This window comes from Kryptolebias marmoratus, linkage group LG8 (genome assembly GCF_001649575.2).
Source record: "Kryptolebias marmoratus isolate JLee-2015 linkage group LG8, ASM164957v2, whole genome shotgun sequence".
In the NCBI taxonomy this organism is placed as follows: domain Eukaryota; kingdom Metazoa; phylum Chordata; class Actinopteri; order Cyprinodontiformes; family Rivulidae; genus Kryptolebias; species Kryptolebias marmoratus.
The window spans coordinates 2,289,986-2,307,587 of NC_051437.1; the positions used below are offsets into that span (position 1 = coordinate 2,289,986).

The 17,602-nt window shown below is 39.3% G+C and overlaps 1 protein-coding gene across 1 annotated transcript in view; it reads left to right on the forward strand.

The window, feature by feature from the left end:
* Nucleotides 1-2,188: 2,188 nt before the first annotated feature.
* Nucleotides 2,189-17,602, forward strand: part of LOC108247138 (Ig-like V-type domain-containing protein FAM187A) — a 25,984-nt gene continuing 10,570 nt past the window's right edge. The window contains exons 1-2 of the mRNA XM_025010298.1: nt 2,189-2,371; nt 16,451-16,716. Coding sequence (XP_024866066.1) covers nt 2,189-2,371; nt 16,451-16,716 — 449 coding nt within the window. The remainder of the gene's footprint in view (nt 2,372-16,450; nt 16,717-17,602) is intronic.

Here is a 17,602-nt window from a genome sequence, read left to right on the forward strand (position 1 = left end):
AATGGCGGAAAGTCCTATGCTGTCGCTCCAGAACTGGAAGAAGTTTGTTACATAGACTATATGTGTATATACAGGGGTTGGACAATAAAACTGAAACACCTGGTTTTAGACCACAATAATTTATTAGTATGGTGTAGCGCCTCCTTTTGCAGCCAATACAGTGTCAATTCATTTTGGGAATGACATATACAAGTCCTGCACAGTGGTCAGAGGGATTTTAAACCATTCTTCTTGCAGGATAGTGGCCAGATCACTATGTAATGCTGGTGGAGGAAAACGTTTCCAGACTCGCTCCTCCAAAACACCCCAAAGTGGCTCAATAATATTTAGATCTGGTGACTGTGCAGGCCATGGGAGGGTATAGTGTACAGAAACATCTATACAGAATATGGACTGGAAGCCCCGAGATCAAAGTGGGGAACACCCCCAAAGGTAGTGGAAAATGACCGAGCTAAGATCCTGTGGGACTTCCAGATCCAGACAGACAAAATGGTAATGGCGAACCAACCGGACATCGTGGTGGTGGATAAACAACAGAGGAAAGCAGTTGTGGTGGATGTAGCAATACCGAGTGATTGCAACATCAGGAAAAAGGAGCACAAGAAACTGGAGAAATACCAGGGCCTCAGAGAGGAACTGGAAAAGGCCTGGAAGGTAAAGACCACAGTGGTGCCTGTGGTCATCGTGGCCCTCAGGGCAGTCACCCCCAAACTGGAGCAGTGGCTACAACAGATCCCAGGAACAACATCAGACATCTCTGTCCAGAAATGTGCAGTTCTAGGCACAGTCAAGATACTGCGCAGAACCCTCAAGCTCCCAGGCCTCTGGTAGAGGACCCGAGCTCAGAGGATGAAACAAGACCACCCGCGGAGGGTGAGAAGGAAATTATATATATATATATATATATATATATATATATATATATATATGCAGTCAGTCATTCTGCCTCCCTGTTACACATGCCCTTTCCCCAAACACCCACCCCCATACACACAGACACACACACCTTCGTGCACCAATTCACAAACAGTCCTGATTGTTGAAGGTCATAGAAACAGGTGGCTATTACAACAATGTGGCCTGCCTACTCTGATGCTAGATTCAGATTCAGTCTTGATTTAATAAAGAAAATCATGCAATTAGGATTCTCATCTTGAGATATCCTTATTGAATAAGCAAATCTGTTCTGGCACATGTAGGCAGTCATCTTCTCTATATGGTATGCCTGAGATGCGACAACAGGGCAAAAAATGTATTTGAAACATTACGCATGAAGACCAAGCTATATTCATTAACTACTTTACTGTCATTCAAATGCAACATACATTAACATTAGGGTGGTTTTAACAGACTTGAACTAAAAATGCATTTATCTTAACCTTCCTTAGGTACCTTTCTTTCACCTTTTCTCTCCCTATACTTTTGACTGTCAACTCGTCTCTAGTTTCACAGAGCGGTACTGCACAATAGCTAGCTTTGCAGCCATACAGGCAGGAGCCAGCAGTGTTGGCTTTTTAAAATAAAGTAAATTTTAACGTTTCATGATATTTTCATTTCAATTCTATGATTTATGATTAGTACAAGTGCACAAATATAGGCTATATAAACCGTTTTTTCTGAAGCTGTGGTGGCCTTTATTGTACCGTGGCAGTGCGCCACGATCAATTACATGTAGGGGAAACCCGAGCAAAATTTAAAAAGACCGAGCTGTCTCCTATACCCTATGTAATCTACTGAGTAGTGACCATGATGTAGTGAATAAATGAAAGAAAGAACATGTCAACCAGCCCTGGTTTAAGTAAAGAATAAGGTTAGTTGTTACCATGGCAATCAGAGGTCAAGCTAAAGTCTGAGTTCCATAAAAACAAAAATGTTGAAAAAATGTTGATTTGATTTTGTTTTATTTTTTGTAAATTCCAGGGATAGTTTAAATTAAAAGCAACAAGGTGTGTTCTGAATAGAAAGAAGCATCTCAGGGATGTTTGACTTCATAGCTGGAAAGTGTGTGGGTTCAAAATGTTTGGATTAAAAACGGTTTTAACTATTTCAACAGATTCCATATTTTAAAAGTAAACATGCCTGAGTTTCATTCTTAATATCCTAAATGTGAAGAGAGAGACACAGATTTTAAATTTTGTAGATTTTGAAAATTTGTAACTTTGTAAAAATTTCCTTTTTCAAAAGCTAAATGTTGTTGACATATTTGTCTGTTGTCCTCTTGCTGTACTCAGCAGCGTGGAGCTTCGAGGCTCCTGAGGATAAACAGGATGTGTTTGCTAACAGAGCCTGTCCTGCCTTTCTGACCTTCAGAAACACTGCGTACCTGGCAGGAGTCACCGTGGAGCTACCCTGCCACTGCAAACCTCAAGAGGTAATGTAATTTAAGGGGATTAATAATTTATTTTGATATAGATTCCTGTGGAAAAGTTATGGACAACTAGATAAATAGCATTTTCTGCAAAAATACAGTTGAATACTGAGTGTTAAATGGCTGACATTTGTTGAAGAAATGGAAACTGAGTTTTTAAAGCTAACAGAAGCAGAACACAAACAAAAAAGCAAAATGCTAGCTAGAAGCCAAAAATAGCTATGATAGCTAAAAGCTAAAGTTAGTATTAAGATAGCTAATAGCTAAAAGTAGCAAAGTACTAATTAAGAGTGGCAAACTAAAGAAACTATTGTTAGGAACCATTGTTTCAGGTTTATTTTGAACTTGGATATATTTTTCAGCCATGTTTTACAGCTATTTTCCCTCTTAGCTTCCTAAATGGCTTTGTGTACAATTTTAAATTCCAAGGGCCACCTTTGTCATTTTATTAACCACATAAACAAGATTGGTTGTCTTGCATGACTTTTCAAATGTTGAACTTTTGATACCAAATTCAGAGTTACACTCCTTCAGAACAGAACTACACTAGCTACCAATGCCATCAAATGGGTGTATATTGCAATTCAATTAAAAAATGTATGTATCGAAATCCTTCATCAGTTGTTCAGAAACACAATGATTAACTGCCACATGATCAATAAGTAAGTTCTTTAAATGGTTAATGACCATCTGATGGAGCTTCAGTTTATCCTGCTTAAAGCACTTTGTGAAGGTGTCTGTAGCATCTTCTTTAAACTCCTTGATATGTTGTGTATAATCAGATGTAGCATCCCCAGCCAATACATCAATCAGAATAATAAGACCAAGGGGTGGCACACAAGGTAAATTGGCATGAACTTCATTGACATGTTTTCCATTTAGGGTAGCAGCATCCCAACTTAAAGCTATGTTATTACTAATCAATGTTTCATCAACTTGGATATCCATCAAAAGCCCCATTTCAAATGCCATCTGACTAAATGTAGAGGTACTGGGCAAACTTTAAAATCTGAAATCCTTGTACTAAGTGTAGACAAATTGCGTACAATTTTTTTTCATAGATTTACTTCAGATTTTTGCAGTGTCAGTGGTCCTTTTTATCCAGGTATGTAGAATAAATGAAACTGAAGAAAACCTTTCAGAAGTTTGGTCCATTTTTGAAAAGTAATGAATCTTGGTCAAATCCTTCTCCGTAACTATTTATGAGGTCTACTTTGGATTTCTTCATGATGGTGCTGAATGAAAAAAAATAAAATAAATAATTGGCCCCATTTTTCTCAATGCATTACACTGTAAAAAATGCTACCCCAACATGTGAAAATAGATCAAATTTAAATATAGTGAATCTTAACATGAATTAATAGCTTGAAGAACTCAGAGTTCTAATAACATCTAATAACATCTGCCAAGGCCATAGAATGATAGAATGATAGAAAAATAGTGTGATCTGGGTAACCAGCAAAATTTAATCCATTGCTTTTTGTGACAATGCCAACGCTTCCTGAGAATTTCATCCAAATCTGGTCTGGTTGTATGTGGTCTTGCTAAAAGACAAACAAACTGAAAACTGACGCAACTGAAAACAAGGGTCATGTGTAGGAGCATAGACAAGTTTTTAACAAAAGGGTTACCTTTAAACCCCATGAAGCTTGAAATCAACAGGCATTGTCTTTGACCCATGAGGTGTTTAGCTGTGCAGTTCGACATTACAGTGTTGCATAGTTAAAGCACTAGGTCAACTGTGATGTTGAACTTTTAGCCCATTGTAATCACCCTTGACGTAAGAGGTGTCCAGCTGTGCAGTTTAATTTTCCTCCATTACATGATTGCATAGTTAGAGCATAAGGTCATCTGTGACCTTGACCTTTTAGCCCATCAACTTGAAATCAACGGTGATCTTCTTTGACACATGAGGTATCCAGCTGTGGAATTTAACATTCCTGTTATATAGATGCAGAGTTGGAGCTAAAATTAATCTGTGAGATTGATCTTTGACCTTGAACTTTGACTGGATCACCACCAAAAGTTAATCACTTGTTCCTTGTACCATGTTTGACATTTCCTGAAAATGTCCTGAAAATCCATTCATATATTTTTGAGTCATCTTTACAGACAAACAAACAGATGCTACCTAAAACGTGACCTCCTTGGCAGAGGTAATTACAGAAAAATAATAAAGAAAGTATGAATGAAACCACAACATAATGAATGCTATATAACAATGCTATTATTCATGTCAACTGACATAATTGAGAGTTCGGCGTATGAGCGGCACCGAAAACCAGACACAGAGGAAGAGTAAAAGGTAAGTGGTTTTATTTACAGTGAGAGAATGTACAGTGAAGGTCGACCAGGAGGATGTGCAACAGCAAGGAGGAGCCAGGTGAGTCTCAGGGACAGGGTTAGTTTAGATTGAGCAGTAAATGATGCTGAGAGTAATAGTTTTGTCTTACAGGTTCGAGGAGGCGGCGTGGCACAGGAGCGAAGCAGGCAATCCAGAGGAATTTCCAAGAGGGCCGTCCAGAAATCCAGGAGCAGGTAAGTTCACCAGGTAAGTTCCAGAGGTAAGTTCCAGGCAGCAAAAGGTAAACCATAGAGTAGGGCAGCACAACCTATAAGGCGCGATGCTCCAGTGAAGATCTGGAACCAGCCGGAAGCTTATATGCAGGTGCTGCTCCTCAGGTGGAATCTGCTTCAGCTGTGGAGGAAGAGTTAATGGCGCTGCACACAGGGCGGAGACAAAAACTCAGATCCTTACATCAACGAATTTGATTTAGCTAAAAATGCCAGCTGACTGGAGCACGTGACCTCTTACATTAATTTTGTCTACAATTTCAATCCTCAACAAATCCATTCCATCCTCAGAACAAAAGCAAAATTTTCTTCAATGAGTGTAATGAAACGTGAAGATATGTCATATTGTCATACATATGTTATTTTTGTATTAAACTGAATTCATTTGATCATTTAGAATCATTTTTATTATTATTATGAACAAAGGATTATCAACGCTATTTTCTTCTGACCTAAACAATTTTGCTGTCTGAATCTGGCTCCACTGAGTCGGCCTAGGAAGGCTGTCTATCTCAAAATTCTCGTGGGTGTTATGTATACTTGATGCTCTGCTCTCATCAGTTCCCCTCCCCCAGGACACCTGTAGAGCTGTGCCGGAGCTCTCCCAAGGCCATCTGATAAAAATCACTATCAGCACTATGGCAGGGAGGGCAGTCTGGGACAGTGCTCATGGGCTCACCTCCCCCTCAACTCACTGTCTTCGTTGGCACCCTCCCCATTCCTCCCTCCCTCCACACACCCCCGTTGCTCCTTCCCTCACTCCTCCAGTGTCTCATTAACATAGTTGAATTGACTGTAACTTTAGTTAAATTAGCATTAGCAAAGGTATAGTTTATCTTAGTCTGTTCAGCTGAGGTTCTTAAATCCTAGTCTAGTTTATGTTACCCTTTTTTACCTTAATTAACTCAGTTTGTTGCGTGCTGCTGTGTAAGATATTATTTCACCCCTAATTACCGCTTTCAGTGTCTAGAAGGTCAAATTTATTGTCCAGCAAAAAATTATCTTTTGCGGTGGATGTCATTTTACAAAAGTTTTTTTTTTCCAGCAAAGCTGAGTCAAATCTGCAGTTGGGAGACTGAGTTTGATTAAGTAGGAAGCCTAAATCAAGTAACACTGGCGAGTGGTTGGACTCCACAATGGCAGAATATTTGCTTTTCTTAACAAAGGATAGCAGGGTTTTATCTCTTTAAAAAATAATAATTTTTTTGAATATGATTGATGTGCATGTGAGAAAAATGATGTCTACTATGTGGAAAAAGAAAACACCACGTATCCATACAGCCTGCCTCTTTCATAAATGTTGACAGGGCATAGACCATCTTGGATGGAGACACAGATTTGGATCTGAATCAGTCTAAGGTCGGATCCATTATATAGTTTATGTCACTGCCCAAGATCACACAGTGAGAGTTTGTGTTGGGTGAAACAGAGAATAGCCTGGATACAAAATTAGCATAATCAGGAGAATAAATACAAGCGAGTGTAACTTGGAGGGAGCCAGACACAATGACAAATCAGCCCTTTGGGTCTAATATAATAGATAGGAGTTCGTCCTATAACTGGCAGGTTGCTTGTTCGAACCCCCTCTCCAGCTGTCTCAGCCACTGTGTCCTTGGGCAAGACACTTCACCTGCCTTGCCAGTGGTGGTGGTCAGGGGGCCCGGTGGTGCCAATCTGTCAGTCTCCCACATGGCAGCTGTGGCTGAAGTAAAGCTTATCATCATCAGTGTATGAATGTGTGGATGAATGGGTGGATGACTGATTGTATTGTAAAGTGCTTTGGAATCCCCGGACTTGATAAAGTAATAAACAAGTGCAGGCCATTTACTATTTACCATAATACGGACTTGTTCAGCGCAAACTGTACATTTTTTTGTATTATTGTTGCTTTTCCTCTTGCCTTCGTATTGAAATGTGAATAGTAAACTTGTCCAATCCAACACTTTTTAAGTTTCATATGATCTGTAGTTACCAAGTGTATTTCTTGTACAAATACTGTTTTGTTTTTAATTTTTTATGGTGGATAAAAATTTTGACCAATTTCACCATCCCTCTCATGCCTTTCACATGCCAGCTAGTAAAGTGTACTGCTGAACCTCCCATTCTTGCACTGCTGCTAGATAAGAGTTCTACTTGTTTGGCTATTCTGAATCTTATTAAAAAAATAGTCGAAACTGTTGAACAGGGCAATAACGGTGTTGGTATTTTTTTGGACCTATCAAAGGCTTTCGATATAGTTGATTTTGATATACTCTTGGATAAACTTTACCATTATGGGATTCGAGGAATGGCATACGTTTGGTTTAATAGTTATCTTACTGACAGAAAAAAACTATGTAGTTATAAATCATGTCAAATCTCAAATTCAGGCTATGAACTATGGGGTTCCCCAAGGCTCTATCTTGGGTCCATTACTTTTTATTATCTATATTAATGACTTTGTAAACTCCTCCAAAATATTTCAGTAAGTCATGTTTTCTGATGATACTAATTTGTTTTTTTTCCCATTCAAATTTGTCCAGATTGGAGTAAATAGTAAATGAAGAACTGCAAAAAGTTATTAATTGGTTAAAATGTAATAAGTTAGAGCCTAATATCAATAAAACAAGTTTTATCCTTTTTAAATCCAATAAACATATACCTTTAATTAACCAGATAATCTTGAAAATTGAAAATGAGAAATTAAACAGAGTAAGTTTCACTAAGTTTCTTGGGGTCCATATAGATGAATCATTAAATTTTAAATTACTTCTAACAAAATTGTCTAAATATGTTGGTTTGTTTTTTAAATTAAGATACAACTTCCCTTTATCCACACTTTTAACGATGTATAAAACTCTAATCGAGCCACATTTTAATTATTGTAACTTTATATGGTGTAATACTTATCCAAGTTATTTACGGAAACTTGTAGGCCTTCAAAAGAAATTAATTAGACCCGTGTCTTGGTCCAAATATCCACATTCAGTTTATTTTATCATTTTGGTATACTTCGGTTGACTGAATTAAATATGTATCACAACACTTGTTTTATGTTTGAAATTGTAAATAAAACAAACTATAGACTTATGGAGTTAGTTCCTATCTGTGAGCCACAGCACTGTTATGAAACAGGGAATAAACTTCTCAGTAGTCGTCTCGATTACTGCAACAGTGTCTTCACAGGTCTGCCTAAAAAATCAATCAGACAGCTGCAGCTGCAGCTGCTGCTCATGTTCTCACTAAGAAAAGTAGACCACATCCCCCCGGTTTTAAAGTCCCTACAATGGCTCCCTATAGCTCAGAGAATAGACTTTAAAATACTTCTATTAGTTTATAAATCACTGAACGGTCTAGCATCACAATACATTAAAGACTTATTATCGTCGTATCAACCCTCCAGAACACTCAGGTCTTCTGGTTCTGGTCTACTTTATATCCCCAGAACCAGAACCAAACATGGAGAAGCAGCTTTCAGTTTCTATGCACCATCAATCTGGAACAAACTCCCAGAAAACTGCAAAACAGCTGAAACACTAAATTCCTTTAAATCAAGGCTGAAAACTCATCTGTTTAGAGCTGCCTTTTATTAGTAGTCCGCAAAGAAATTCAAATGAAAAGCTGCTCTGTAAAAAACAATTATTGTTGAAATTACTTTGTTTATGTATTTATGGTCACTAGTAAGGGTAAATCACTCATTAGTTTTGTGTTTTTATTTTTATTTTTTTGTTGTTTTTTTTAGGTGGTTGTATGTTGTTTATATAATGTTAAAATTTAGATATGTTTTAATACTGTATGAAATTTCTTTGTGACCAGGCTCCTTCTAGAAGCTTTAATTAGCTTCTTTGGAGACCAGATATCACGTACTGTATTTATTTAGTTGTATAATGCAACATGATTTTATGTGTGTGTGTGTGTGTGAATAAAGCAATTAAAATAATGATGATAAAAAAAGTCAGTCATACTTGCTCAATTTTGTAGATGCCATTACCCAGTGACCTCATCTCAAGGTAAACCCAATATTACAGCTCAAAACCTGAACCCAATTAGAACACATCCTAACTGTGCTTTTGCTTCCCCAACTGAAGCTAACTGCAGTCCCTTTTTTGTAGATCTTTTGATAGGCCATCTTCTCATTAATCAACCAGCTTGGGAGGGCTTCCTATGACTTGGCATGCAGGAGTAATACTATTAGTCAATAAGTCGAACCAGTAACAATGACTACAAACAATGGCTTATATATGCAATTGTGCTGTTCTTCGGGTCAGCATCTTAATCATACCAATATCATAATTAACCAAAATATTAATCTGGTCAGTGGCCCAGATTCACTGTTGAAGTTAACAGCTGAGCCACTAAAATATAGACCCTTAACCTAGAATTATTATTTTTCCGGCCCTTCTATTAAGTGTTTAGAGAATTTCAAAAAAGATATATAAATTATAATATAAAAGAAAAAAACCCCCATTAATGACAGTGATCTAAAGAACAGCATAAATAATCAAACCTTCCTCACAGATGTGTGGGTGGATACCCGTGTTTGAAAAAGAACTTTCATCTTTCTACCCTCAGTTCCAATAGCCAAGGGCACTCTGTCATCTATTTCTTTATTATTTTTGAGGACAACTCTTGAGCGCAGAGTGCACAGCTGCCACAAGGCGAGTCACAGTCATTTCTTCTACGGTCATGGCAAGTCTGTGGGGAGATGGTTATTTTGCAACATGGCAATTGTTGCACACCCAAACAATAGAGACGTCGAGGCATGCATGGGTTGTCGATAAACTTTTACTGTCCGTCTTTTAGAGCATACAAAAAAAACAGGCACACATTAGCCCAACGTGCTTTACATCCATATCGCTGCGCTTCTCTCTGTACAATAGGTGACTTTCTTTGTCAAATTTAACTCTGAGTCAGACTGGGAAAAGTAGATGGAATGGCACTCCCCTCTGGTAAAGTGCCAGTTTAACGCTGTTAAATGCTGATCTTTTTTTAGCTAGAGTGCTGCTAAAGTCTGGGTATATTCTCAGAGTGGTCCCCTTATATTTTAATTTATTCTGCTTGCACCAACTCAAGGCGGCATCCTTCTCCCAGTACCAATGAAAATCCAGGATAAAGGGCCACAGGGATCGTCCTGCTGTAGGCTTGGATCTGGCTGTGCGATGTGCTCACTCCAGTTCTGGGGGAAACAAGAACATGCTATTCCCCATGACTTCCTTCAGCAACTCTGAGATAAAGTTGATAGGATCATGGCCATCTTCACTTCCTTCAGGTAAATTCAGGATGCATAAGTTGGTTCTGCAAGATCTATTTTTACAGATTTTGCAGCAGGATTGCATTTTGACCCTAGCTTCAGCTTCACAAATAAATTAAAAGTTATAACCCGCCAGGGTTTCTGCTTCAACCAGTTGGCCCTGAAAAGAGCTAACTTCATCCTTTAGCCTATCCACTAAAGCTTGCAGAGGCCAAATTGACTCTTGGATTAGTGTGGCCACATCTTCCTTAAAGTTGCTCTGTTGCTTGGATAGTTCTGTGATTAGTTGAGGCATGATGACAGGATCTCCTTGTTTACTTTTGCCAAGTAAGTCTGCGTTGGAAGCTGCAGCTGCCATTGTTGCTAACTTGCTAGCTATGCTATATGCTCGTCTGGTCGAAGTGAAATGTCTTTGTGATTTAGTATTATGGCTGGCAATTAAACCGTTGTGAGGCTTTTGTCAGTATGACATATGATATATGTGTAAAACTCTGGCTTTTAAAGTTATTTTTAAAAAGTTCGTCAGGAGACTCTTCAGCCAGCATCTTTTCACTAAATCGCCAAACCATAAGTTGGGATTTTCCTGGTTAAAGCTGCAGTAGGAAGTTCTGAGAAAACGGTGAACTTAGCCTAAAAATTTGAACAAGCACACCTTACAGATCCCTCCCCCTTTCTCAGCCCTCCCTCCTCAGCTCCTCCTCCCACAGCAGAGCCTGCCGTGAACATGCAGGCTAGTAAGCAGGGCCACCATTGACATCATGGGTCTTCTTCTTTTTACATGCATTTATTTTTGAGCCACTCGAGAAATTAGCAGTTTTCCTGTAATGTTAGATTGTTTCTCTGCCATTAGCACAGCTGCAGCACACTGGCAGTCTTGATCTTGAACAACATTGCAGGGGAAGGGTGTGAGCAGCGCATAAGCGTGATTGACACTGCTAAGATATTCCTCCTGGCTCTGGTTGTTTCTGACCAGAAGTGGTGTATTTCTGCAAATGGCAGTAGGACCACTGCGAGGAGCCAGACGAGCTTGATCTTTAGCTGAAATAACTGAACTGTCTACAACAGGTAAGATATTAATTGTTGATAAGTTTTTCACAGAAGCACACTTCAAAAAAGCTAAAATTGTATCATTAAAGCTGCTTTTGTGGGAAAATGAGCTGTATCAGTAACTTTTCATATGACATGACATACTTTACACGTTGTTTATGCGTTGCTTGATGCACAGATTTCGCCTGTTAATGTCCCTGGCTGTCGGAATCATGCCTCTTCTCATTGTCTGTTCTGATCCAGGCTAAACCACTTAAGCAAGAAGAGGGGGTGTCTCCCACCATTTAATAAACAGATGAACAGCTCTTTCTGCTTCAATTTTTTAATATATAATATATATATTCTCCTACAGAAACATATCTAAAGTATAAACGTATCAAATCAAATACTCAAAAAAGCTTTATGCATTAAAGAAAAAGAAAAAAGATTTTATTTTCATAATTAAACAAAAGAGATGTTGTATGGTAAATATAATACTTTAATAAAGTTCTGTTAAGTGAAAGAAGGCCTCAGAGCCGATCCTTGATGCACTCCCACCTCCACATTGAATCTATTTCTTGCACAACTCATCATACACCTACTGTCTTGCCTTTGCTAACCTCCCTCTTTGCCTTATGTTGCATCGCCTGATACTCCTGTCTACTCTCTTCAGTCTTCTCACTGTCCCATTCCTTCCTGGCTAATCTCATCCTCTGGAAAACTTCCTGCACTTCACTATTTCACCACTAGGTTTCCGTATCATCTTTTCTTTGTCCAAATGACATAGCAAGTACCTTTCTGCCTGACTTTCTAATCACTCTAGCCCAGTCATCTGGAGGGTCTTTCTTACCACCCAGAGCTTTTAACAGCTCATTTCTGATCTCCTCACAACATTTTTCCTTCCTCAACTTCTAACATTTAGTCGTCTTCTCTGCCTATACTCTATATTGTAATGAAATACTTAATGCATATAGTTTAATGAATAAAGCTTTATATGGACCTGTGATGTGATGAATTTATACTCTAGACATGTTTATGTAGGAGGTACTGCATTAAAATATATTTTTTCATTTATTCTGTTATGACATATCAGGCATACCATATAGAGAAGATGGCTACCTACATGTGCCAGAACAGATTTGCTCTACTAAAACGATATCTTAAAATGAAAATCCTAATTGCATGATTTGCTGTACTGAATCAAAACTGAATCTAGCATCAGAGTAGGCAGGCTACGTTGTTGTAATAGCAACCAGTTTGTATGACCTTCAACGATCGGTACTTGTTGTCAATCGGTCTGTGACAGACATAAATATGTAGTGCCTCATTATGTGTTGGAGCGCATCCGGTGTTGCTGCCATGTTGGACGGATCTCTCCTCTCTCTAAGAGCCAACAGGAGTAAACACACAGCAAGCAGCTATAACCGGATTTTATATCATGTGGGATTACCTTTCACATGTAGGACTGAACAATAATTTTGGTTATTTGACCATTTATAACATTATGTCATTTATAACATAGTAGTTAGCATTATTTGGCAAACAGCAAAATGCTAACAGGAGGAACTGGTGCTCTCTCTCATTACCTCTTTCTGTTTTTCTTCACATTTTGAAGGTTTCCCAGTAACACAGTTTTAAGGATGCAATGGGAAGTTGCAGTAAGAAGGGAGGGTTTTGTTGCTACAGAGTCGTCTCAGCTCTTTAGTGAACATTTCAAACCAGAGGACTTCAACAGGACTGGCTCAGAGATGCTGTGACCCCATCTGTCTTCAACTTCCCATCTCATCTCCAAAGAGGAGGAGTTTTTTTACTGTACATGTTAACAGAAATGTCTATGATTCATTTTTAAAACTAAAGTTAATATCATACTTTGTTAAACCTGTTTTTACCTGTTAGTTCTTTCTGCATGTTTAGGAATTGTCAAGGCAGCCAAATGGCAGCGGGCAGTGTGAAATCTTCTTTAATGACGCACACAGCATGGACGGATCGACAACAACACAAGAACATAACAATCTAAGGAACTGACACCAGTGACTGAAGGAGGGGTGATTAAATAATTGAGGAGTGATTGGCTGGATGGAAAACAGGTGCGGAAAAGGAGCAAGGCAGCAGGGGCAATGGAGAACAGAAAACCCGAAACAGAGCCCAAAAGTGCAGACTGTGACAGTGCCCTCGAAAGAGCAGATGCCAGACACCCAAAGAAAAGGAAGACCTGAGTCCCAAACAAAAAACAACCCCACTCAGGATGAAAAAAACAAAATCCCCCAATAGGAGGCACAGGGAAGAAACCCCAAAAAACAGTCTTTTGCCGTCAGCCGCACAGCCGGCGGATCCCTTGAAGGAGAGGATCAGCCTGATCCGCCGGAGATGCTGAGGCGTCCTGGACTGGCACTGGAGACATGGCCGGTGGCGGCACTAGAGACACGGAGACCTTGGAGGTGGTGCTGGAGACATTAGAGACTTTGCCGGCGGCGCAGGAGACACTGGAGATTTAGTCAGCGGTGCAGGAGACATTGGAGACTTTGCCGGCGGTGCCGAAGACATTGGAGACTTTGCCGGCGGCACAGGAGACACCGGAGATTTAGTCGGCGGTGCAGGAGACATTGGAGACTTTGCCGGCGGCACAGGAGACACCGGAGATTTAGTCGGCGGTGCAGGAGACATTGGAGACCTTGCTGGTGGTGCAGGCGACTCCGGAGATTTTGCCAGCGGGGCCGCCACCAGTCTGGTCAGTTCCTTCTGTCAAGGTATGAGGTGGTAAGTTGGACCAAAAGGCAGCAGGCAGTTTGAAATCTTCTTTAATGATGAACACAGGATGGGCGGAATGACAACAACAAAACAACCTAAGGAACTGACACCAGTGACTGAAGGAGGGGTGATTAAATAATCAAGGAGTGATTGGCTGGATTGAAAACATGCGGAAAAGGAGTAAGGCAGCAGGGGCGAGGGAGAACAGAAAACCCGAAACAGACATCTGTCAGGATCGGTGGTGGCAACGGAGGTGAACCCAGAGAGCAGACTCAAACTTATAGCTAAAAGAAAACTAATTTATTAAATCAAAAACAAAAGCTGATGAGGCAACAAAACAAAAACATAAACCAAATCCAGAACCAAGGCAAGGGCAAAAACAACAGAAACTGGACCAGGGGGAAAAACAGGCAAGGAAACGAGAACAGAGCACCAACGAACAATGATCCAGCAGGGAGGTGGAGAAAGAGACCAGGTTTTAAGCACAAAGGAAGATTAGGTAAGTGGGCACAGGTGAGAGGTAATAATTGCAGACAGGTGGAGGTGGGTGTGGCAGGTAAACGGATGACAACTGGGGAGAAGTGGATGATTACATAAACACAGACACGAGGGACAAAGACAGAACTAAACTCAGGCCCACACAGAAAACTAAAAATAAAACATGAACCACAAACTCTAAATTAAACATGAAGACAGACTGTAAAAACCAAAATCCTGACAACACCCAAAGTGCAGACTATGACAGGATTTAGTGATGTATTGTGTATTACAACATATTGTGGGATACTAAAATCTTTTCAAGTTGTTTTTAATAAAGTTATTTTACAGTATTATGTGTCTTATATTTAAGGAACACAGAAACCTGAAGGAAAGCTCCAGAGAGCTTCCACTGGACCTTTCCCAACATCTCCCTAAAAGTGAACCTCAGCTCTCCAGCCCTAGTTACAAGCAGGGCTATGAGCTATGGTCTTAAACTTTTGATCAGCTGAAAAAATCATGTTTGAGTGTAAATGCAATTTTCAATTAATTCCCCGCTCAAAAGTTTTTGTCTCTTACGCTAATTTATTCTTTTATCATTGTGAAGCTCTACTTAGAACCTTCTTAAGATCCAATAGTGCAAAATGCAAATTCTTGCAATTTTTTGACTGGTCTTAAGATTTTGATCAGGAGTGTATATGTGTGACAGAGTGAAATAAATTGAAATGAACAATCAAACTTGTTTCTTAATTAAAACATGATAAGTATGTGATAAGTAATATGATAAATATATAAGTGTATTGAAATATACATTTATTAATATGCCATACTATATGTCTGTCTTTGTTAAAGAGCATAAAACAAAGTATTTTAGCATGATATCACATATTTTTAATGTGTGAAAGTATTCGTATCATAACTACATCTCTGCTGTTTGTAACAGACCAAACTGTGTGAAAATCGGGTAAAGACTCAGAGAGTTCTGATTATTTTAGTTGGACATACAGCTTCCCCAGTACAAAGAAATGCACTGGGGGACGCATGAGGGACCCAGCCAAGATGGCGGCCGCGCTGACACGTCAGCTCCAATAGACAGCGTTAGCTACGATGACACAATATTATAGATGTTCAAGTAACCAAAATTATTGTTCATGTGAATTATTGATCTTACATGTGAAAGGTAATCCCATGTGATGTAAAATCCGGTCATAGCTACTCGCTCTGTGTTTACTCCTGTTGGCTCTTAGAGAGAGGAGAGATCCGTCCAACATGGCAGCGACGGCGGATGTGCTCCAGGATGTAATGAGGCGTCTACATATTTATGTTTGTTTAACATCAATCGATCAGGACTGGATAATCCAGTCAGACCCATCAGCCATGGAGACTTGCGTATTGTCTCAAGGATCAAACCACTGGTAAACATGTCCCCGATCAGTGGTTCTAGTGCCGCCATAGTATCCACTACATTACTCAACTGCCGCATAGAGCCACTTCCAGGTCACCTAAACCAGACCAAAAAAAATTTAAAATCAAATTCTGTTCTCCTGCCCGTTTTTTCGATTTCGTGTTTTTGATCTTAGCCTAAAAGTGAAATATGAAAAACCAGGTGTTTTTTTTCATTTTTGGTGTTATAATGAAAAACAAAATAACCAGTACAGTTTTTTTTAATTATTTGATTTTTGATTTTCAATTGAAAATCGACAGAACAAATGATACATGGATTCGTACCCTCAGTGAATCAGTTTTAATATTGATTTTATAAATGTTGTCCAGAGAATATCTTCATGTTTTATGAGATTTTTCTTGACAATGATTTTACTTAAATGCTCTCTATCTGAGATTTTTTAAATAAGATGAACATACAGTACTTGGTCAATAATCAAGAGAACATTGCCATAAAAAGGTATTTATGTTTTATTCCTAGGAACCTTTGTTATTCCCTCCCTGTTGAAAGGGTGATAATGTTTTTGTCTTTGTGTTTATTTATTTGACTATTAGCAAAAATATTTTCATTCTTTTTGCTTCAGGTCCAATCTGTTGTGTGGTTCTTCCGGAAACATGAGGCTTGCTCGGACAAGACCAAAGTCCTGACAGATCACCAAGGCAACAAGTTGAGTGACTCAAGTCAGGTCCCTCACAGTGGCAACCTGCAGAGTCGGTTCTCCATTCGGCTCTTCAGCCTGCTAATCTTCAGAGCTAGACCCAACAACTCGGGTCTGTATATCTGTGGTTCCAACCAGAAAGACTTCTTCTTTGCTTATGACCTGGACATTCAAGAAGCTCCCAGGTTCAGTTTTATTCTGAGGTCAGAAAACACAAACATTAGCAGCAACACGCCACTAAACATTTTATCTAAAGGTTTTTGGAACCCTCAGTGTTTTTATGCAGTCTGGAAATGTATGGAATTTGTTTTTAGTATTTTTCTTTTCTGCATAAGTATGGGGTAAATAACAGAGTGAGGAAAAACAGTGTTTCCAGACTATATTAGGCCTGAGCACTGCAGGCCTCTGTAAAGACCTCTCAAAATTGTAGTTCTTCTTTATTTTATTATTATTATTATTATTATTATGAAGCCAGGGTTGAATGACTGTACACGCCAAATGCAAATTATGCTTTTTCTTTGCTTTTTGTTTCCAGTTTAATTCTTTTAGTAAAAAAATTAAGAAGAAGGTTCCACAAATATGTACAGAATATATACTATAATATTACACATACAATAATAAGGCCCTGGTATTTCTCCAGTTTCTCGTGCTCCTTTTTCCTGATGTTGCAATCACTCGGTATTGCTACATCCACCACAACTGCTTTCCTCTGTTGTTTACCCACCACCACAATGTCCGGTTGGTTCGCCATTACCATTTTCTCTGTCTGGATCTGGAAGTCCAACAGGATCTTAGCTCGGTCATTCTCCACTACCTTTGGGGGTGTTCCCCACTTTGATCTCGGAGCTTCCAGTCCATATTCTGCACAGACGTTTCTGTACACTATGCCAGCCACTTGGTTATGACGTTCCATGTATGCTTTCCCTGCCAGCATCTTGCACCCTGCTGTTATGTGGTGGACTGTCTCAGGGGCCTCCTTGCACAACTTACACCTTGGGTCTTGTCTGGGGTGGTAGATCTGAGCCTCTATTGCTCTGGTGTTTAGGGCCTGTTCCTGGGCGGCCAGGATGAGTGCCT